The 24,317-nt window shown below is 38.3% G+C and overlaps 1 protein-coding gene across 1 annotated transcript in view; it reads right to left on the reverse strand.

The window, feature by feature from the left end:
• Positions 1–16,954, reverse strand: part of LOC104276895 (ubiquitin carboxyl-terminal hydrolase 24) — a 35,239-nt gene extending 18,285 nt beyond the window's left edge. The window contains exons 1-17 of the mRNA XM_009873360.1: positions 16,792–16,954; positions 15,775–15,842; positions 14,071–14,214; positions 13,420–13,542; positions 12,504–12,539; positions 11,855–11,920; positions 10,353–10,418; positions 9,521–9,595; positions 8,617–8,775; positions 7,165–7,279; positions 6,562–6,665; positions 5,295–5,402; positions 4,788–4,883; positions 4,514–4,675; positions 1,902–2,009; positions 1,075–1,224; positions 235–366 (exon numbers count right to left, since the gene is read on the reverse strand). Of these exons, the coding sequence (XP_009871662.1) occupies positions 235–366; positions 1,075–1,224; positions 1,902–2,009; positions 4,514–4,675; positions 4,788–4,883; positions 5,295–5,402; positions 6,562–6,665; positions 7,165–7,279; positions 8,617–8,775; positions 9,521–9,595; positions 10,353–10,418; positions 11,855–11,920; positions 12,504–12,539; positions 13,420–13,542; positions 14,071–14,214; positions 15,775–15,807 (1,677 nt within the window). The 5' untranslated portion in view covers positions 15,808–15,842; positions 16,792–16,954. The remainder of the gene's footprint in view (positions 1–234; positions 367–1,074; positions 1,225–1,901; positions 2,010–4,513; positions 4,676–4,787; positions 4,884–5,294; positions 5,403–6,561; positions 6,666–7,164; positions 7,280–8,616; positions 8,776–9,520; positions 9,596–10,352; positions 10,419–11,854; positions 11,921–12,503; positions 12,540–13,419; positions 13,543–14,070; positions 14,215–15,774; positions 15,843–16,791) is intronic.
• Positions 16,955–24,317: the final 7,363 nt, after the last annotated feature.

Here is a 24,317-nt window from a genome sequence, read left to right on the forward strand (position 1 = left end):
CATAAAGGTGCATTTCATCTCCTGGCCAAAGTTCCCCCTTCAGTCAAATTTAACACTAAAATAGCATCCCGGTCGTAAGTGAACACGTAACAGTGGCTCCATTGACTCACACAAAGCACACGAATGAATTATTAGCTCGTGTCTGCATTTCACAAGTCTCAAACACCCGTGCTATTTACAATCCATTGAGATTCACTCTGCAACCACAGACGCCAACTTTTAAAGTTTTCTTACCTCTCGATCTAACTCACAAACATCTTGGCCAGTTACAAGGCATTCCCAGATCTCCCTGGCACGATTCCAGCCCAAATAAAGGGTGGCTTCTTGCAGAAAAAATGCCAAAAATTTTAGATGCGCCTCCAAATACTAAGAAAGAGAAAACAAAAACCTCAAGCTTAAGACTTTTCTTTCTGAAACAAGAACCCTGAGCATTCATTTTGCTTTTTTGCAAACTCATTTGTCAAATAACAGTCCCCTTTGCAAAGTCTTGAAAACACAAATTATTTCTGCAGTGAGATTTATTTCTATTTTACACCATTTTTAACATTACTTCTTTTTGATTACCTGCCTAGAAAGGGATATTGAAGTGCCTTGGATTTGCTATTATTTTCCTGATATTGATATTATTTGACACTAGTCACTAAGTCACAACTAGTGTGGAAAAAATAATTATCAAAACCTTAGCTCAAACTGTTACGCGCTATCTGTGTGCATGGCTTCCAGGTCCTAACTAGCAAATCCGTTTCAGGTTTCAAGAGTTTCACACCAAAGTCAAATGTATAGACTCTATAAGGGTAGTTGAACTGAAGCTGGTGAAGAAGCTGAAAGCTTCTAGCTCTCGACCAATTTAAAACTTTGCTAAGAAGCCTGTAGATTGTGAAGGGTACAACAAATCCTATTACATAAGTGACAGAACTATAAATAAAAACTAGTGTAATTATTCACCAGAGACAACATACATACCGGTGAATTCCAAAAATAAAACATCACCTCATCTTTTGCAACTTGGTCAGTGATACACTAGATGTCATGTTTTCAAAAACCTAGGGTAGTAAGAAATTCAAGGTTCAGTACCTCCCGGTAAGTGTATCGCCCATCCACTAACGTCGCTCCAACAAGTCCACCTGGACCTGCCACAGACGCAGCCAAACGGTGGCATGATATTAAGCTTCCTGTCACCAATTTCACGATTTCAAAGTTTTTCTTTAAATCTTGAATAATGCTCTTGGCAGAAAAAAAAAAAAAGAGGGGAAAAAAAAGAGACAAAAAAAAAACATCGAGAAAAAATGGTTTTTTAAAGAAAATACATCAACAGGCACATGCACACAGCGATTTGCTCTTCTATAGACATGTGGCCATTCTCATAAGGAGTAATGTTCTCCCTGACCCGAGTCAGACGTAGCCCTTCCAAATATTCAAAGCCCCCTGACGTGTTTTCAGCATGTGCCAAAATACACGTGCAGCAGACTGCAAACAAAGTCCCACACCTCCACTCAGCCACCGTATAACACATGTGACTTGCTGGTATTTTAGCCTGTTTTCCAAGAGTCGACGTCAATCGAATTACAAAGCAGCTGGTCTAAACATTAGCCATTGTTCACTTCTTAACAGAGACATGGCTGCTAATTATTCTACAAAAAGCTGAGAATATAAATCAAGCCTGACACAGCAAGCAGGTTTATACACATATACACACACGCACACAAAAATGGACAGCACACAACACAGCATCTCTGCCTGAATAGTTTATGTTACATCACTCAATTGTACTTGTCAAAGTGGTTTTTTTTGTGTTTGATTTTTTCTCCTCATTTCCAAATTCAAACTTCCATGTTCTACAAAAGCAGAGCCACACAGATGTAAACAAGGACTTTAAAAATCATCTTGGCATATATTCTTACCTTGTCTTGTTTTTGGTAAGTTTGCTTAATAAATGAACGTGTGATTTCATGGAGCTGACGTAATGCTGGCACCACCCATACAAATTGAGGATTATTGTGCTGGGACGACTAGTAGTAGGAAAGGTAGAAAAAATTACACATGTGTACATGTTCAACAGCAGATTAATTTTCCTCTTAGACTCCTAGAAGCCTAACAATTTTTATTTATGTCACAGTTTCAAAACAACAGCTACTAGCTCTGAAAGCTTCAGTTACTTGTTCCTGGTCCCTTTCCAAACACACTCAAGGTTCCTTTTCTCCACCTTCTACAAGAAGTCTGTTGGCACATGCATGTGCCCTTTTGCTATCCTTATTATTAAGCCCAAAGTACCATCTACTTGCAAGAAAACATGCAAATTAAGTAGACAAGAAGAACTCAGTTGCATCAGAACCACCACCTTCCTACATTATGGGAGATGAAGCAGGCCTGTTAGAGCGTAAAAGGGCAAATCCAGTCAAATGATGTTACTTATTGCTAAAGCAAGAATAATAGAAGAAAGAACCTGAAAAGCCACTTCAGAGACGAGGAAAAAATCTGATTGGTGCTGCAAGGAGCCCTCCGATAGGAAGCAAAGGATACTTAAGCTGCATTTAGAAAGAAATCCTACAAAGAAGAACCCTCCTACCTCATTGTTAGAACTGCTCATCACTTTTCTGGGAGGCTTCATTTTCTGTAAAGTTTGACCACACAAACCAGCACTGAGGTTGTTTGTTCAAAGAAGTGACGTCTGGTTTAAATACTGACAACAACCAACACTGCCTACACACCTGGAGAGATTAAAGTAACCTGCCCATAGCAGAGAGATCTCTGTGGAAGTCTCCCCTCATGTATTGGAGAAAGCTGCCTTAATATCACAGTCCCTCCCGATTTGCCTTCATTTCCCATAATTGAAGGGAAATTGGAAAACTATATGTTTCTTACAAGTTTGCTGTATGGCTACCCCAATCCATTCCAGCCTACAATTAGAGCTTTCCAGTAGTGTTTGCCACTGCAGCACCTCCGCAAAGGCTCTTGCCAGAACGTAATTCAAAAGAACGCAAGAACAGGTGTCCTGGTTAGAGCTAAACAGAACCAGTTCTGTTCAGAGATTTTGACTTCTCAGTTCAGTCTCTTCTTAAAGGCTGCACTTCCTGAAGTCAGCAGCGTGTCTTTGCAGACAGTGTCTGCTACCAGCAACGCTAACACCTGATGCTGACAGTTACTGCCTGGGACTGGGATGCAGAAAGGCTCTTGGCTTACACTTAGTCCTACAGTGCCCAAGGCCACTGCTGGCTCTTGTGTGCCACGCTGGGTGCTGGGTAGTAAGAGGGGTCACAAGGAAGTAAAAGGTTGCACCTCTGGGGAGTTACACACAGGCCAGGTGACCAGCAAGAGTATTCCATTCCATATATGTCACGTTCAGCTGACACTGCTAATGCGCTTTCCTCTATTCCTACAGCAGCAGAGTGCAGGCCAGTTTGCTTTCACCTGGAGGGGCATGACCACCCCAGGGGTGGAAATCATTTAATAGTCCTACGTGGCCTGTACAAAAATCTAATAGTGAATATTGCTGCTACTCAGACTTCCACAGTGACCACTGCCACTACTCAAACTCCAATAATGAGCCTTTTTTTTTTTTCCAATCTGTAAGTCTGTCTGCCTCATTCCCTTTTCCTTCCCGTTTGTGGAGGGAGAGGGGGTTAGAGAGCATGTGTCTGTGTTTAGTGGCCAGCCCAGCCCTAACCCACGACAACAGGAAAGCACAAGAGAAGATCTGAAAGAAGAAACTGCAAGTTTTACAGACATGGAGTTTGAAATCCATATTCATAAACGTGCACACAAAAGAAGTGTGATCAGTATCAAGGAGCAACACTATGCCATCTAATCCTCTACAAACGCTGCAGAACATACAAGACCTAATTTATTATGAAAGAAATGAATGAAAAAAGTACAAGCCTTTTTATTTAGAGCATACGTTTCAGGCTGGAAAAAAACTAAATACAGGAGCATTCCGGCAGACCTCAAGAAATACTGCCTGCTACATGAACACTACAGGATAGAATATAGGCAGTCTTTCAAGCCATGCACATCTCTGCTGCTGCCAGGAAACATCTTAGTACAGGCAGCTGCAGGAATGGCCTCTTTGTGTTAGACAAAAAGAGTTGGAGTGTTTTATTAAAATACAAAACTACTACAATTTAAATATCGATTTGCATTTTGAGACTTAACAGTCATGCCAGAACACATGCTTAATTCAAAGAACACTAATCTAGGCTTTTCACATGAAAGGGACAGTTAAAATACTGACATACCTTTATAGTGGTTCCATTTGCAAATTCTAACCTTGGGCCCATCCTGGTAGTTTCCCATAAACTGATCACTCCTTGTGCTGAAAATTTGCTTAAAACAAAGGCAAGAGACTTACTATGAGTCTCATGGTCAACAAACCGGCTCACACAAAGCCTACCCCTCTCAAGGATTCCCCAAGGTAAGAACTTACAGATGGGACACGCAATTTGTGCATCTTGAAAGCAAGGGCAACACCAAGGCTAGATAAAATTTCACTTTGGAAAAGAGAAAATAATAAACCAACCCTCTTAATATCCTCTATGCATTTGATGATGTAGCTTCTTTTGATTGCCTCTTTCACTGCATAGGCATCACTGAGGATTGTCAGATGTTCCTCCAAGGCCTGCTGAATAAGACTACACGGTAACGTTGGAAGATGAGCAAGTTCCCAAAGCACCTCCAGAACCTAGAGGAACAATTGCAAGATTAGTCAGGACGTAGGAAGAACAGAGACTAGCAACTTAATATTTAAAGAAAGAGAAAAACCCCAACAAACCAAACCAAAAACGTTCACGTGCCTTTCCAGTGGTTGTCTCCACCCGTGCTTCTCGACCGATGCGCCCTATCAGGCTCAGCAGTTTCTGTCGCACTCGATCACTCTCTGTCTCCCAGCTCTGTACAGCAAAGAAATAACTTTCACTATTAAAGCAGCAAGCACTGTTAATCTGTTAAGTCTGAAGTGTACACAAAACCATCATTTTTTTCTGCAGAAAAATCAAAATAAAAACAAGTATGTTTCTGCCATGCACATTTCCTTACTTTTGTTACTGGGAGTTACAGTATCAGTTTGCCCAATTCTTTTTAAGAGATTAAATCTCACTTTAAGTACCGCAGCGCTGTCTGTATAACATACTTAAAATCTAAGTCAAAGAGCAACACAGGAGCAGATCAGGCTTTTGGGTTAACAAAAATATTGGCATTAAAAGGATTTTATACCTATCTGGAATATATAAATGTATTCAAGGTAGGCTGTACATTCTCTTTAATTCTCTTCCTAAGGAACGTAAATTCACATGCAGACTTACCTTTTGGATTAAAACAAATAAATGATTGAGCTGATCAGAACTAAACTTCACAGCAGCTGCAGCAATAATGGTATGTATGTTTTCAATCACAGTGGAGGATTGTCCCGACTGAAAAGAGGAAGGAAAACACAAGCAGGTAGGTCTTTATACCAAATGAGATAGAGGAAAATCGTCATGTAAGCATTTTCCTATTATTCATGAGAAAGAAATGAGAAAGAAAATCAGCTTTTGACATGTTAGAAACACAAGGTTAAGAATAACTGCCTCTGCTCCTCATTTCACTGTCAGAGAGGTCTTTGGAAATAATTCTAAAGCAGGAGAGAACAACAGCAGCACACACCACATGCCCGCAACACGAACATCCCCATTTCCATTGCTCTACTGAGTTCATGTGAGGGGTGTGCTCCATCTCCACCACTCTTTAAGGCTTACTCAAAAGTGAGCAATACAAAAATCTCCTCCCACACTGATGGGAGCACCATGGTAACAGCCCGAAGGTGGGGAGGAAGGACTGCATTTTATTAAAAAATACAAGTGAGTGAGCTAGAATCACGCTTCATCCGTACTGAGGATGCAGGACTTGCTCCCATAGCTGCATGTACTGAGGACCTGACCACAGCCAGTGAGTTCAGTTGAACTTTTAACACTTGGACAAAGAAGAAAAACATTTTCTACAGCAGAAGAACATGTTTCTGGTCAAAATTTCCACGTCATTTGCAATAAGTATTGAAACCACCTTTCCTACACAGCAGTAAGTTGAATATACATGAAGTAAATGTGAAAAGATGACTTGTCGGACAGCTATATGTATGTAGAGGAAGTTAAATGGGAATTCATACAGCTTGAGCCCACTCTCCTTAAAGTCACAGTCAGCTGCATTCAAATTTACACCTCCAAACATGTAAATTAATATCCTTTGGCATGGTCTTTGGGCTAGACAACCACTCTGTCACCTATTTCAGGCTGACAACCTCTTATTTCAAGTCAAATATTTTTGCACCCCCTTAAGACTTGTCGCAAAGAACTGAACTTCATCATAATATTTAACAGCTGTTAAAGGAGCAGCTGTACAAGGAAGTGCCAGAACACTTGATTTTAAATGCTAAAAGAAGGAGAAGAAAGCTTTTGCATTAATTACTGTTAAAATCTCAACACCTCCACTCTGCAATAGAGATCTGTATGCTATAAAAGAAAAAAAAATCCCACCATTAGCCAGGTGCTTTTAGACTCTCTTACGAAAGCAATAATTCTAGTCTTGGTCACTCACCTGAATTCTCCAAATTTTAGTGAGCTCATCTAAAGATAATTTACTGCCCAGCAGTTCAATAATTCCCTTTATACGATCACAGTATTGCGCTTGGTCTATATTGCCTATCAAACAAAGAAAGGTAACTAAGTATATTTAAAACAGCATTAGATACATTAAACACATAACAATAAACAAATTCTTGTAAAAGAAGAGAGAAGAGCAAAGCTATCTCCACTTGAAAATTCTACTGTTACAGACAAATTATCAGTTCAAAGGCAAAGAACGAGGCTCCTTCCATTTTTCCTTCATATATCTGACAGCAAGGTGTTATTACGTGGAAAAAGAAACCCCACCTCTTTTCTTTCTTTTCTAGAGGCTAACAATACACACAAGATAAACTGAGAATAAAAACTCCAGGAAAGCAGAAAACATCTGCACAGATGTCAAATACAGACCTAGATGATAGTAGCAGGGTTTTCCTTACTCTGTTCCTAAGATGACAAAAACTTTTAACTCCTTTATTAACCGTGTTTCATTGAAATGTATTGAAAGGGACAGATGAAATTTTTAAACTTAAAGACATTCAAAGTGTGTGCCAAAAGTTTTTGTGGAAGTGCTTACCTTCTAAAGCAATCGACAGGACAGAATTTTCTACTAACCAATTTAGTAATCGGTCTGTATCTATTGCATTCTTCACCGACTTGGATACAGTGCTGTCTTCTATTAATTTTGTTACCTAGAAATTGCACAATGTAAGATTCTAGCAATGCTTCCTACATCCACCATATACGCACAGAATGAAATCTATTCAAAAGGCTTACTACGAAGCTTAAATGTTAACCTTAAAATATTTTGAACACAGGAGATGTCTGCGTTTTTTTTTGGTTTAGTTTGTTGGGTTTGTGGGGCTTTTTTTGTTTGTTTTGTGCTTTTGATTTATTTTTTTAATTTCTTTGTATTTTAGTAAGTTGATTAAAGGCAAATTCCTAGCCAGAAACACTCTGTCACTCTCTGATGCAGTAGATACTTATTCTCACTCTGACACAGAAAAGCTGGGCTATGCTGCCAGGTGTATTTATACAGATATACCAGAATTAGGTTATCTCAGGCTTCTGCTTGTTACACTTAAATCAGTGTCCTATTTTTTATCCAATAAAGAACAGATACAGGCTCCTTGCTTTAGGGAGAAAGAGTATATTTCTGCTAAAGCCTTCAAAAGCTGCACTTTTATAACTTCACCAAGGATACATGGCATTTATGATTAAGAATGAAACAACAATGAGGTTTTATATCTCAATTTTCCCATAAACAAACAAGCAAAAAAGCACAAAAGCGGGACTCTAAACCATCTTACCATGTCTGCACACTAAAAAAAAAAAATAAATGCATCCTTGCGACACTTAAATTGTACCAAGTTCTGGTAGGAAGAGCTGAACGAACAATTTGATACTTAAAACTACAACTCCCATTAAAAATAGACTCTTTTCTTCTATTACTTAGGTATAAGATTCCAGTACAAAGAGCTCTGGTGTGTAAACTTCAGCTCCAAGGTGCTACTACAGTGCCCATATACAACCATAATAAAAAAGTACAATATATAGTGCAATGACCTGATACGACCGGACTGAGACACTAATCTCGGATTAAGTCCTGTTTGTTTTTTTTCTCCCCTTTTCTCTCAATGAAAGGGGGAGAGAAAAGGGCTATCTCACAGAATGCTCTGAATTATCAGGGTTATCTCAGAGTGAATACTCAATGAATAGTTTAAGACCACTGCTCATAAATCAACCTGAAATTGCAGTTCTTAGAATAGATTCAAATTATGTTTAGTTGTTTTCTCACTGGGAGGCCACAGTCCTTGCAGCAGCTACTAATATTACAAACAACTCCTGTCATTAACTTGTTTTGATATTTATTACGAATTGAGCTTTTGCTAAGGCAACATGATTTGTCAGGAAATATTGTGCCATCACGTTTTTTTTTTAAGGTTGTGGTTTCAGCGGCTTACTAACAACTCATCCCACCTACACACTTGCACATGCGCCGCACGCACACATGAAAAAGCAAACCTACTTCTTTGAGGGAATTCATTTTTGCACTGAAGTGAGGAGATTTTAACATGCGCAACAGAATGTCCAGCCGCAAGTCATCTACCGCGGTTACCAAATCAGGTTGGAAGCGCATACACAGCAGTTTGATACCAGACAAGAGTTCAGGAATACTGACTAGTCTCTGTTTAAAAAAAAAAAAAAAAAAAGAAAAAAATAAAAAAGGGACAAATGGAAGCATTGCTATTTTTGCTATTCAGACTTCAATGACTCAGAAAGAGTAGGTTTAGTTACCAAATACGGACTGATTAATCTATGAAATGCAGTACCATGTACATATGGAAGTAGTACTTGTACACTAGAAATTTTAAGACAGTAAAACCTTTGGTTGAAGTGGACTCTCCCGCTGCAGGTTTTATACATTAAATTGCTTCTCTGCAGTTACACAACCTATGCATACTTTCCAGTTTACAACTAACAATTTAAGTCTAAGTAAAAAACACTCAAAAATTTAATTGAACTGAATGTCACATTCAGGATAACACAGGAAGTACTCACAAGTTACATGGATATTTTATCAATGATTACCACATTATCAGAAGCAAACAGCTATTGCAACAGCATATGCATGTATGTCTTAAGAATTTAAGAGACTGCAAGACAGTAAGCATCTTCAAGTCAGAGCAGAATGGGACCAACAAAACCATATCTGACAGTAACAGCAGCAAAATATTTTAAAAAGGGTCATGACACCAGATGTCTACTGTAAAAGGTACTGAATGGAATTAGGTAAATGTATTTTCTTCTATGTCATTCAGTCAGAATTCAGAACAGACCAGTGAAAATAAAACTATTCTTCTAGTCTCCATTGCCAGCATTTCCAAGATAAACAGTAAGTCTTCCTAAATATTTAATACATAAAACATTACCTTGTCTTTCAAGTCCTTCTCTTCTACATTCTGTACATATTTAATCATTTTATGAATGACTGGATCCAGCATAGGCTAAAGGACGTGAGAAAAGGCATGACAATCATTTTATGTTTCCTGAAAACAATTCTATTACTGCAGCAAAATGAAACGCTTAGCTGAAAGCTCACAATTATCTTAGACATAAAGCACTACCTACAACAAACATAAAACTATCCTGCCAGGTATGTCCAGAAAAAGAAGCAATTAAAATAAGCTGTTGCAGACCACCATAGTACAGGTTTGCAAAAAAATAAAAATAAAAAATGCAGACACCGACTGATCTTTCAAAATGCAGTTAAAATGCATGTGCCTGTCTGACTTCCACTAACTTCTCAACTACCTCCTCTTTAAGAAGTGACTGAAAGTATTTCTTTGAATTGATAGGTTTTGATAGTGAGTACAAGTATGAAGCCTCAAGTACATTTGCGTTTTTTTGCTGTACCACCATTTTTCCAGTGCAAAATCCATGTGCTTGATTTCAGCCAGAATGCTAAACTAAAATCAAAATCCACCCGTCAGGCTAGAAGCTTTTCCCACATGCTTTACCCTGATGAAGATTAATAACAGTGGCAAAACTTCTCAGTGTTGCAGATCTAGATACGTGACTTAGAAAATGAAGGTGAAACGTTGTCTGAGGCCTCTATTCATCACCCTCAGGATGATCAGAATGGTTCCTGTACTTGATGCAATGTGAGTTTTGAAGGATTTTCGAATTTGTCACTAGGGTCACACCAACACAGTTGTAAACTAATTTTATGTCCTCTGCCTACTCATAACAAAAGCACTTTACCTGTACTACGGAAGAGTTAAGATATTCTGCACAAACTCCAAATGGCTGGACTAACGCAGAGATTGCCTAAAAGAAATAAAACAAGTATTTAGATGCGTGTATAAAAGATCTTTTCAGAGCTCATGATCGACACCTTAAAAGGCAAATGAAAATGAGGAAATTTTATCTATAAAATAATTTCCAGTCGTGTTACAAACCGATTTTGGTGTGTAAGTCCTTTACAACAACACATGGTTCAGGAAATAGATTTACTCTGCAACATACAGTAGGAGTTACATAATTTTGCCTAAAGAAAAGCCTTCCTTGTTTTCACTAATCTTAGTTCTCTCGTCATTCTGTTCAGTCTTCTCTGTGATCCCGTTTCAGTCGCAGAACCAAACAGATGGAAAAGAACACATCGCATTTTGATTGCTCTCCACAGCAAGAACTGTGGATGCAAGACTTAGGGTTAAAACCCATATGGCAAATTTCCTTCCCAAAGTATTAAGTGCGAGAAAGCTTTTGTAAATATGCTATACACCTGTCAAGATCTCTTCAATGTATGATTTTCATCTATTATCAAGAAATTAAATGTATTAAAGGTATTTGTTTCACAATGAATAATATTAAAATTGGTTTCTTCTCACACTGGATCAAGACTTGTGAAAATGAGCATGTACCACTGCAGTCAAAGGCCTAAATTAAGTGATGCTGACCCAGACTCCCTTCTTAAGCAAGCAGTTATTAATCATTAAACAAAGCCAAAGTTTCTATTGCAGAACCAGGATTTAACCTGAGCTTCTTTATTCTTCTGCCACGGTCACATATGGACCTATCTCTTTATAAAGCTCTAAATGTCAATACCCCAAGAAAATCAGCTGAATTCTCTACAAATGAAATGTCACTGAAAGCAGACTGATTTTATACCAGAGGACAAGATTCTAAATTACGTTTTCCCTTAGCCTCCTTGTTCTTCAAAGCTTGAAAAATTCTGAAGTCTCCTGAATACAGGTTAGGAAGCTAAAACTAAACAAGCCAGGCTTCATCATCGAAAATAATTTAGCAGTGTTGAACCAGTCAGTTTTTAGACACAGTTTCTGAAAAGTTGCTTAGGATTAGACAGCGTCTGTCTTCCTGATGATTTTTTTTCTTCTTAAACAATGGTTTCTATAATAAATGACACAATTTGCTTGCAGCTAAACACAGCTACAGCTCCAAGAAACAGCAAACCAAGGACACACTGGTGAATACGCAGTGAAACTAGACTGCCTGGAAGGCTGAACCTTAGCCAGAATGATACAGTAACCCTTCCTCATTTCTGTGCTGTCTCTAAAGCTGTTCAGTTAGGATTCCGATGCACAACTTCATTTGACCTCCAGTCTCCCAGCTCTGCTCCAGGGCTCTGTGGGAGCGCTGCTCTGGTACCACAGCAAAACTAAGAGCACTGCCAAAAGGGACACTACTGGTTCCACGTGAAGTGTGTAGTGGAAAGGGAGAAGGCTCGTGACAGAAGATGAACTCACCCCAAGTTCAATATCTTCTGAGTTGAGTTTGGACTGAATGGCTGAAAATCCACCCAACTCTGCAAACTGAAATAAAATAACCAGTATTACATTTGCAAACTACAGTATTTTGTCTTTTAAAAAGCTATTACAGAAAATACTCCAGTGATAGTTCCTGAGATGCCAACAAGTATCCTTTACCGTGGAACATCACATTCAACACAGGTTTTATGTTTTCATGAGAATTCAGGGGCACACTGGGGAATGTCAGGCAATTAGACCTGGTACCAGTTTAAACATTAAGTTACAAACTCTGTCTTGGGTGAAAACGGCTATAGAGAAGCAAGCTAGACCACACAGCCAGCTCTGACTGGCCTGGCACGTTTGACTGGGAAACAGCACTGCAGCCTAGGCTGAGCTCTCAACTTCCTCTAGTCACAGCTTTTATGAGGGTAAGCTGCTCAGGGCAGAAGGCAACAACACAACAAGATGTAGTCAGCAAGGCCCCTTCCCTATATGTAGGCAGCATTAAAATCTTAAACTGCTTTTGCTGTGGTTGTCAGAAAAGTGAAGAGTGGAAAATCAAGTTGGGGGAAGGGGAGAAGAAATTACATGTGAAGACAAATAAATTCAAAATGACAACAATTCTGTCTAAGTTAGATTTACCTACCCTGTTTACCAGATCCACCAGCCACCCATGAGGTTCCTTGAACAATTAAAACAGTAGGAAATTAGTAGCTGCAACATCAATGCTAAACATTTGCCTTCTCAAACAGAGATGTGGACAGACACATTCAGCTCATTAACCCACAACTCAAATGCATGCACTGTTAAGTCAAAGAAAACAGCCATGTGTTTGTAACAGCTCCTTTACTAAGCGTGTTGCTGGAGCTCTGGTGGGTTCGCAACAGCATCATCCTTTTTTGGACTCCGCCTGACATCACTGACCATGTGCTGTGGCAACAGTACACACTGTGGCTGCTGACTCACAAGCAACTCTATTTATAGCACATTAGCAGCGTGGAACATTACTAAAGAAACTTTCTCAAAGAAGCAGGTGTAGAATTGTCTTTCTACAGCCATAAACTCATTTCCTGAAGAAGAGAGCAACTCCGCCAATGCTTTTTTAGATCCACCCATCTGGAACAACTGCAACAAGACAGTGCAAACCTCAAAAAACGCCTCCTTGCCAGTGTGTCTGACTTGAAGATATCCTATCTTTGGCTGTCAGAAAAGCATGAATTTCCTGTTAGAACTGTACACTTTGAGTTATCCTGGTCATTCCACATTCAAGAGCCAAACAGATGTTCAGTCCTGAGATACAACAGATCTATCTAGCTGATTGTTGTGCTACTTTAGACATAAAAGTACACCAATTTCTAAATCCAGCTTCTAATAGAGAACTAGGGCATTCCAAGAGAACAAATTCATTTCTATAGAACAACATATACTGAAGATCTATCTTCTGTAACTCTTAGTGACACATTTAAAGTTTATCGTGTTATAAACACCTGTTAACCAAACAATCTTTCCTGAAACAAACACATCCACCCTGAAAACAGGTTTCAGGGCATGGCCATGCTTACCTTCTGAAAAGTGGATATGGGCGAGACAGCGTGCATGTTCCCCTCCCCAAAGACTTCCGCCCAGTTCCTCTGGCAAACCTTCATACGATTCTTGAAATGATATTCATTGTCGGGGTTGAATGCCTTGAAAGAAAAGCCCATGGCAATGAGCAGTACGGCTTATGTTATCTCAAAACTTAGCATGATAATATGACTTTTTCAGTTGGAGGTTCTCCTGGCTGACAGTTAAAGATCTAGCAAAAACTAAAGTTTAACAGAAGAGCCTCTGCTCCTGCCTTTCAGTTCTCACTGTATAAAGCATTGTGAAGCTTACTCTCTGTACAGAAATATCCAATATCCATGTGAGACAGATATCTGTAAAAGGGGGGAGATGAACTCAAAGCAATAGTTTTAAAAAATAAACAAGGAAGTGGCAACAGGTGTGTTTTGGTTTGGGTGCTTTTGTGGGTTTTTTTGAGAGTGTTAGTTTCTAGATGTTTTGAACAGCATTCACCCCTTTATGAATTGCAAACTGGATGTTAAATACCTGTAGCAAGCAATGGCTGCAGATTGTAAAACGGTACAACTTAAATAGCTAGAAAAAGCACCAGCAGCATAGATACGAAATGCCAAATACCCAAACACTAGAAACTGCATCAGAGAGTCAAATACCATTGTAAGTACACCAAGCAGGCCCACAGGAATAGGATCTTGTTTTACTCTTTCTGCGACCAGGTCTACCAGCAGCATAAGCATGTTGTATATCCCTTCATGGATTTCAGTTCCCCATTTGTGAACTGCACTGGATGTCAGCAGCTAAAGAAAAAAAATAATTAAAAAGGTAATTTTTGGAAGGCTGAGTACAATCACTAAACAGGAGAAATTCATCAACATGAAACTGTTTTCAGAGCAAATGTTTCCTTAGAGTGTACTAATCACTGTCTGGTGTGTTTTTCAGATGCTCTTCCTGCACTAACGGCATAAGAGTTAATCAAATTCGTAATTTCATTGACGAACAACTTAAATCAGAGCTTATGACAGGAAATAAAATGTACCAAAGCAAACTGTTTTCCATTTCCATGCACTAGGAAAGTCTGTAACCTTTGCAAGGAACAAGTAATACAAAACTAATTTGTTTGCAGATTGAACACACAACTATTCAATCTTCAAGAAGGCGTGCCACAAAGCTGCACTGATTCAGCTGTAATAACCATTTACCAATTCGGTGTTCGAGCAGTTTCTATTGGAAAACAAAGAACATGTACCATGAAGAGAGAGGTATTTCACGCTGCTTTCCCACCTACTGAAACATGTTCTTTAAATCTGGTCTAATGTGGTTGTTTATAAAGGACATTAAGCTTCCATCTGCAAACTTCATTTAATTTCTGCTAGCTGTGTCTGAAGATAGGCAGTTAAAAAGCTCAATACATTAAACACAACTACTTTTTGTGCCATTAATAGTGTTTCTTGCAAATATTTCAGCAAATTGTAATCCAGCACATTCTGAACTTAGATTTCTACAGATCATTCTTCTGGAGGAGCAATCTATGCCGTTTATTTAATAGGTAAAAATCACGAAGTGATTTAAAAGCACTATATGTAAAGTTATTACTCTATAGACAAACAGAAAAAGAATTTTCCCCTTAAATTTCTATCTTACTTCAACATGCTTATATTCTCAGTATTCTAAGATTAGCGCTGAATAACTTTTTAAAAAGTGTATATATGTTTATATATAGAGAGAGAGAGTCTAAAAACTGGGCAGGAAATTTAGGCAGTATCCAAAATGAATAGTGGAAAGTGGTTTGGGGAGCTTTGCAGAGAAAATTCACAACAACCCAGAAAAGAGAAGCCAGAGAGGTACAACTGGCATTAAGCACTGAGGGGAAGGACAAGTTCTAAACAGATCATGAAAATAGGTAAGAGAGATTTTAGCAACCCTTCAAAGAAAGAGCAGAAAGAATACAGTTAAAAGAAATCTGATTCTGAACTTGCCACTAATGACTGTATTCAAGGGTCTTTAAACTTGTCTTTAAGCTTTATTAATTACTATAGTAACTATCATTAAAGTAAACGGAAAAAAAAATAAAAAAGAAAAAAGAAAAAAAAAGGAAAAAATAAAAAAGAAAAAAAAAAAGGAAAAAATAATTAAAAAAAGCTACATACCAGAATCTGCCAGAGTTGCAGAACTGGGACTTTGATGATTTTAATCTAAGTCTATGTATGATTTTAATCTAGGAAAATAATCCGAGTATGATTTTAATCTAAAAACACACTCACTAGTTACCACAGTTTTTTGAAGTCTGGATTACAAGACTCTATTTCTGCCATGAACAATGCAAAGACACACTGAATTGTTCTACTGTACCTACTTACCTTTTTAAATGCTTCAGGCATGCATCTGTCCATAAATCTCTTGCAATTCTCATCAGAATCAGAGAGACCTTTACAGAAAGGAGAGCGCTTTTTAAAAGTATTTTAAAAAAAAAAATACTTTTTAAGATTACCCCAGGGAACTCACTGCAATTTTTTAGGAACACCAAACCCAGCAGTAATAAATGTGCTACTGCTCATTCATAACTAGCGCGCTTTTTCAGCCACAAGAAGAGTGAGTCAAGAAAATTTGCCTTTTCGAAACAAGAAGCTTCCCCATGTTCCATCTTTTACAACTTCTTCAATCATTATTAGCACCATAAGCATTTCTTCCTTTCAAAGTCTCTAACTCAAACTAACTTCAGATTGTTTCTGATGCTCCACAGCCTCCACCCAAAAGCAAATCTAAGTCCAGCCCTTTAACACAGGTTAGAAACAAAGCAGCAAACCAGAACCACCTCACACCTTCCATTCCAACAGATTATAACATCCCTTTAGTTTTTCCATCGTGCCGATGGTAGGCTATCTTGCACTTTCATTATATACCACTTGTCGGGCCTCTTAACCCCAAAGTACTGGATACAGAAAACTCAAATTCAGGTCTAATGTAGGATAAGCATTTCACTAGGGAAAAACAACTCGTTATACAAGTGTGGGACAGCATGGATTTAGATGACAGCTTGTTTTTACGAATGGAAAATAACCAACACAATGAAGAAAAGAATCAGTAATTCAGCTCTGAAAAACAGTAATTCCTGCAATCATTAGAACATAAAGAAACATGTGCTCCACTTTTCAAAAAAGCTTAAGTAAACAAATTACTTTAGAGAAAAAAAAAGAGAGAGAACATTGTTTTTACAGCATTGGGTAGAATAGTTCATGGTTAACCACTCTGACAGAGATGTGATCACTCCACAGGGTGCTAAGTAAACAAGTACAAGATTAATATGAAAGACTTAACAGCCTGTCTTTGCAATCCTTTGAACAGATAATTTTCATATGTGTAGAAAGAGAACTTACCCAGTCTTGCTAAGTAGGTGGATGCAATTAGGCACTTGCCTAGAGACTCCTCCCGCTTATAGGGTATGGACCAGTGATCTGTTAAAACTCTGCTCTCCAGTTCATACAAGTTAGTTGTTGGAAACTCAATACCTTCACCAGAACAGTTCCCATTTTCATCATTTTTCTGTGAATAAAAAGGAAGCACAACTGAAATCATTTTAATTTCTCTCTCCTGAACACTGTAAAGGATTCAGTAGTTTGGAGAAAGCAGCTGTTTTTGTAACAAGCATGTCAAATTCTCAACAACCCTGAGGCTTCTTGTGTTTGTCAAAGTAGAACTTACTGTTTCAATTTTAATTGAAGGGATTACATACCTTTATGTATTTCATGTAGGTGATAACTACTATGTTTACATAACTAATTGCTAACTAATTGCCTATTTAAGTGGCAAATCTTGTTCCTTAGCATATCAGATCCTAGAGCCAAGTGATAAGCACTTCCAGCCCCTGAGAGACTGTAGAGTACAAACCCTGATCTTCATAGATCTGCATATTAATCCTCTGTTCAACAACTGCTGTAGAATATGGAGCAGTTTATTCTAAGGGAGGCCGATTTCATCACTGTCTCACCTCATCACGTTAAGAAACACAAGACACTAACCCATTACATCAGTTTTGGGTTTAACTAGCTATTTATCTAAGGAAAACATCTCAAAGACAGCTGTCCAACAAGAGAACTACAACTGTCCTCCTGAAGTCAAACTGAGTTACCGGCAAATGTTCTGGAAGGCAAAGAGGAAAAGAAGAAAGCAGATGTCTGCAGCTAACCTTTACAGGTTTTCTTGCTAGCGCCACTAAACAGCAGCTATTTCTGTGTACAGGCAGAACACAGAATTAGTCCCATGTTCGTTGCTAAGTGCCATATGAGGTAACTGCCTCAGTAGCTTCAAATGAAAGAGTAGACAAGTTACCCATTTATTTTTTGTTTATTTTTTAACCTCACATAGAAGCTGGCTACCCAATGTGTCAGAGAGTTCACATGGACTAACTTTCCTGCATTCACACGAGCAGACAAGTCAAGCAGGAGAAAGGACAGAATGTCTGGCTCAGGCCTGGCAGCAACCAGGGGCAACTCTCCGACACAGAGGAAAACACAAGTGCCGTGAAGGTAACAAGATCCCCTGAGAGAGAAACCAGGCATATGCAGGGAGGAAGGACAAGCAGGAAACATATTCAGGATTAAAAGAAGAGAAAGAAAAGAAGCGTCAGGAAGGTGAACCAAACAAATGGAAAGGAATAAACCAAAAGAAAGTACTGAACTTAGGAGAACAAGGTATACAAAGAATTAAATCAATGCAGGCAGACGAGTGGGCTTCCAGCTCTCTCACTGCACTTGCTATTTGCAGAATTAGACCCGTTTATTAAAAAGCAAATGTGTCATATTCAATTTTATAGCAATTCAAAAATATTAATCCAAGGAAACAGCAATTGTATAGAGCTTACCCTTTAAAGTTCACTGGTGCAGGTCATGATAGCACACAGTGGCTGGACTTACTAACAGGTTCTGCAGAGCAGCAGTAACATTTATAAGAATGGAACACAAAATATTGCTCAGAAAGAAACAAACATGCCAGTGTTTGTGAAGTAAGGTGCCATCTTTTCTCTCTAGTAAACATTTATCTACTTAGTAGACATTTATCTACTTTAGTAGACCTGAATATCAACTTCTGAAACTGTAATCGTTTGATCCAGTGCTGTGCATGTAAGTCTAAAGTAATTCACGTCTAATCATGCTCTGATGTTTGAAGGTCTAAATGAAAAGACACTGAAAGCATTTAAAAGTAAAAGTTTTCTAGGAAATATCTTGCTGTATTGATTAAACAAACAACAGTTCAGTTCACAGCTTTTGTAAAGGAAACCCATCCAGAACACAGAACCATTTCCTGTAGAAAACAAACACGCGGTTATCAAGAAAGCCCTTACAGTAACGATACGGGATAAAACCGTTAGTTTAATAACTAATAGCTTCAAAATGTATTCCTGCAGCATTTAGCTAATTAACTCATCAAACACTGCTTAACTAAAGCCACTGATGTGTACCACACTGATCCCTTTACATAAAATAACAAGCTTAAGAAAGTGTTTTGATGCTAATTGGTGGTCTTAGTAATGAAATTACAGTCAAATTATGATTTAAATTTGTTCATTTGATTTTGATAGAAGGCTACCAGCAGAATTTAGTATCACCAGAGCTAAGTCACATTATGTGCTCTTGAATCTAGAGTAACTTAGGAAGCAGAACTCCAGTCATAGTTCTTTCAAGAAGCAACAGGATCAGACTTTCTAAGACACCAGCAGATCAAGCACTTCACTCTCATGACTAAGCAATTTTCACAAAATGAGCACCATTTTGCAGCCAAGAAAATAGATTTTTGAGGCTTCACTGTACTGTTAAAAAAAACACCAAAGCAGCAATAACTATATTTTATTACTATGTACCTACAAACAGGACCAAATTGAAATGCTCTGAAAAGTAGTAATGAAAAAAATGCTTAAATCCAGAATTAGAAGCCAAAAATTCTAGGTCGGCCTTTCAGTTTTTAGCAAAGACTTATTAAGCAATAACAGCAAAATCAATTCTTCAATGCTTCATCTTCCCAATCTAGGAAGTGTCAGCAGCGATACGTTGCTCTGCCATAGCGTGCTGATGCACCATTCACTGGTGTTTGCAAAGCACTGCAAGACGCTCAGGTGGAGGCAAGAAAGAAAAATATATCAAATACCCATAAAAACAGACAAAGCACTTCTCTGCTCTCTGACCTATTATGTCCATCAGTTTGTGGGAGAAACTATGAATCCTGAAGTCATGACTTGACAGTCCCTCTGTCTGCCAAACTACTGATTAAAGCAGCATTTTCTTTCACGCCTGGATGTCAATTCTTTTTTCTTTTAATTATCTCCTAAGAGGAGGATATTCTGTTACCTAGAACTGAATCACAAGGGTAAGAATGAAAAGACTTTCAAATAAATCAGAGTTACAACCTTGTACTCACTCTTGAATACACTAAGCATGAGGCATTGTATGTTTAAAAAGAGACATTACTTTTTCATATCTGTAATCTACTTTCTTTTTTACAAACTGGTGCTCCAAGAGCTTCAACAACTTCTTTAAACTCATGTCAAGTCACATATATGGGAAAAAAATTGAAGAGTATTTCCCAGTTGCATGTTCTTCCTATCAGATCAAATTCATCCAACCCTCATTGCTAAGAACAAGCTTGGTATCATTTTATGAATATGACAACACTAGTAAGCCTCAGAAAACGATGTCATATATGGAATTTCCATGTTATGTTTCTTAATAGGCAATAAGAAAACCCACTGTGATTTCCTAAATGTTACAGACTCCACCTATCTGAAGCTGATTTTGATTCTCACCTCATCATAAAGGTGGCCTAAGAAAATTCTCATTTATTTAGTGAATGTTCTTACAGCAAGTTTTGGACACTGACCTTAACTGAGAGTAGTGCAAGTGCACTGTCAAGAGCACATGGTTAGACTCAGCCCTTCTCAGTAGTTGTAAGGAATTACAACGAGTCAACCACAAAACCCACATGGCTTTGCACTCCCACGCCTACCCCCTATTTCTCACAACTAAGACCTGTGTAAGACTGGTAGTAAGAGCACAATACAAATTTGGAAAATATTCAAAGCTAGATGTTAACTACAATTTTCAACAAGCATGGCCTGCATCGGTCTCTCTGATTTCCAGCATGATGGTGCAACGTTACTAAGCTATATTCCCCAATGCACTTGCCTAGCTGCTCAGAGATAAACACAGTACTAAGCATTGCAGGAAAACAAAATAATTGAGGCTCTCTAAAAAACACAATTCAATTAAAAGATCATTTAACTTACAAAAAAGGAACTTTGCCCTTTTATACTACTATCACCACAGTATTTGGTGAAATCTGAGGCAGACAGATTCCTTATAACCACTTCTGGCAACACATTTTAAAGTTTGATCGCTAGTTGTAGGCGAGGGAGAGGTCACAGAAAGCACTGTTAAGAATGCCATTCATAAGGAACCAAGGAAAACACACTTATCTTGCATGTGTTTTCAGTATTGTCTGTGGATATATTTAAAGAACTTATTCCATTAGCATAACTACAAGCAGCCAGACTATGAGCCGACACCCTAATTCCTCCTAACCCTTGAGTTTTCATAAGCAAAAAACCCAAATAACTCAAAATAACTTCGTGTGGTATCAGATAAACATTTTGATTTACTACAATAAAGCAATGAATCACAAATGCTTAGCATTTCAACACTTACAATTAAGTCAATACTTCTATCTTCCTTTGCCAAAACACCAGGCACTAATAGAGAAGTACTGCAGAAACACTAGATAAAGTATTTACAATATTTTAGTGATCAAAGGTCAGGCTCTGGAAGGGAGAATTAATTCAATAACACTGTTAAACACTCATCTGTACTTCTGTTCTATGGATACACATTGATGCAGAGTGAGACAGAACTAGAACTCGCAAAGTGGCTGACACACAGTTTGAATTCAAGTTTTACAATGTATTATCACAAAATTGTGATAAAATAATATGAAAAAAAAATCTTTAAATGCCTCTTGAGAGGCATCAGAACAAGAGAAGTCAGAACTGCTGTAAAGCAGTGAGAAAGATCAAGTGGCAAGAAACACTGAGCATATTGGCTTTTTAAAATTAATTTTAAATTGGCCCACAAAACATACCCAAAACATATATACCAAAGACTATTCCTACGGCAGCATGAATACGTGTTTTTTTCAAAGTAAGAGCCTACAAAAAGAAATAGGCACTTCCTTTCCATCTTTGCCCTCCTCATACAAAGAACTACTGTTCCTTAACCCAACAGCAATCCAAATGATTTGCTGGAATTAACTTCCAACACTGGCTAATTTGTTTTTATTCTCATTCTTCCTCAGTATTTCACTTCCTTATTAAACAGCTGCTACCGAATAGCACTGTAAACTGGGAAGATGACCAGAAAATGCCTCCAAGGAACATTATATCAACGACTCTTCCTGCCCAGCTGAGAAGTTGGTGAAACAGTTGTCTCCCACCTCCACTGACCCCACAGGCATCACCTTTACCAAGGAACCAGTTAATTACAAAGTGCTCGTCTCAATCCAAAAATTGCTCTGACAACCACACTACATGTTAATGCTTTTATAAACTATTTGAAAAAAAAAGTTAGGTTTAAACTTAACCAATGGTACCTCTCAGCTTTACCCGTTTTCCCTAACTTCACGTAGCATCTCTATTAGTCTGTGTTACATTGAGCACCAAAATCAGGGTATTTCCATTTAAAATCCAAGAAAGCATTAACATGCAAGTCTAAATAGAGGTTCTACATCAGGGCCACTAATTTTTTAAAACAGTGATGCCAAAACCCTGGAGTGTTAAAATACTAATTCCACTTGACATTCTGATGGCATCCAGCCAGGGACTCAGTGCAAGAATCCACCACAGAGCTTTATTTGATTGCTTAATTGTTTTACAAGGCCAATTCCTAGGCAAGCCACACTGTAAAACTTCCACAGGAGAAGGTCAGAAATACTCACTTTTGCAAAGCTCAACATGACTTACAAAACAGGAGACCGCTTTTATAAAATTGCAGTGTGAAATTCACCTCATTCACTTGAAGGTTAAATACCTTTTTGGTTTTTAAATAAATACAGCTCCTTCCATGTAAGGATTAAAGAACCCCACAAGCCTAACGTCTGTGGTACTAATAAAGCACACATCGTTCTCCTTGTTTTATACGCTACAAGCTACAACAGAGGTTAAGTTACACACACACCATGCCGCAGCGGATCTGTGGCAGAACTGCTTTCAGCACCAAGCTCTAATAATGAGGAAAAATTGGGTTTTGAAGACGACGGTTCCGCAGCATGACTAGTGAGAATGTTCCTGGCACTGCTACTCATAACAGTCGCTGGCCTCTTTCTTTTACGAAACTCCCTTCTCTTGAAATCAAACAGCACCTCAGAAGTAATCTTGGATAAGTTTTATTATAAACCTTATCTAGTAAAATCTGGTGTGTATGAGCTTTTGATATAGTTAAACTAAAAAAAAATATAAATCAAAAGAGCATATGCTGAAGGAGATAGGAATAGCTAGAAGGTAATATAATCCGTTCATCACAATTTACCCAAAAGGTCATCGTAATGACTCTCAGAAGCCGTTTAAAAACAAATCAAGATTGTTTTAGTAAAGGTTATACAAACTGCTGTTGTATGTTCAATATTTTTAGTGTGAGAGGGTTCCTAACCCTTATTGCAATTTTAGGTTGTCTGGTCACCATCCCCATATTCATCTGGCCTGCTCTTCTCCATCCCACTCCTCCCCAACTCATGGAAGTCAGCACTTGTGCCATTCGTAGCAATTCACAGACATACTGACAGACATTGTCATCACATTCATTTACAGTCTTATTTTAAATTAGGATTTAGCAGCAGTTCATAAAACAGCTTATATGTCAGCCAAATGAAAAGATGAGCATACTACCCCTCTATCCACCCCCCTCCCTCCAGAATCACACTACAAAAATCTGCCTAAGGAGTAAACACAGAAGTCCCAGATTTTTGCCAAAATGAACTTAAATTCACTTCAGCTGACAGACATAAATGTAGAAGTTACATCAAACAGGCAAAGGCACCTCTTGTAAAAGCTGGAGATCTCAGCCTCTCAAAGTGGCTACTACACAGGGCAAAACTTCAAACCAACTCTAAACCTGAAGTTGAACTCCCTGATATTTCAGGAAGACTGCACACATGAATGTAAAGCCATTTCCAAATTTGTCTGCCCTTTTTCTTTTAATGAATTAAACATGGTCACAGTAACAACATCAACGTGAGGCACACCACAGCTATGAATTTAAAGCTGAATCGACTGTGTGCTCTTTGGGAGACATTAACCTGCTAAAACTGAAGTTTCAGCCCTTTGTGAAAATGAATTTATGTCCGTCTTCATCTCAAGGCTCACACAGCAAGCCCAGCGCACGTGTCGGGCCAGCTCACAGCAGCTGTCTTGCTTCTGGGCCAGTTATTCCAAATCCAGCCTTCCATAATGCTTCCAGACATCCCTGAAGACAGCAGTCTGGACCACTGAGAGAGGATTCACACTGGTCTTGCTATCTTATCTAGAAAAGGCCTGTTTTCATGAGTATGATATGTATCTGGTTGCTGCGCTATTCTCAAAGACAAGCCTTTCTTTGATGAACACGCTTACTGAACAGAACAGATTCTAACATTATGTAGCGGAAACCAAATAAACATATGCTAACATAATGGATTCATTACTGATTAGGGAAAATACAGAGTGTTTAATCATTCATGAATCTATTCTCATACACATGGTAAACCGTAGGCAGCCAAAAAAAGAGAATGTAAATACTAAGTACACACTTGTTACACATGCGTCTTGGAGAATGACTAAAACTTTCTTCACATTCTTAAATTAAAAAAATCTAATTACTTTTTTTTTTTT

Source organism: Apaloderma vittatum, unplaced genomic scaffold (genome assembly GCF_000703405.1).
Source record: "Apaloderma vittatum isolate BGI_N311 unplaced genomic scaffold, ASM70340v1 scaffold8487, whole genome shotgun sequence".
Taxonomy (NCBI): Eukaryota; Metazoa; Chordata; class Aves; order Trogoniformes; family Trogonidae; genus Apaloderma; species Apaloderma vittatum.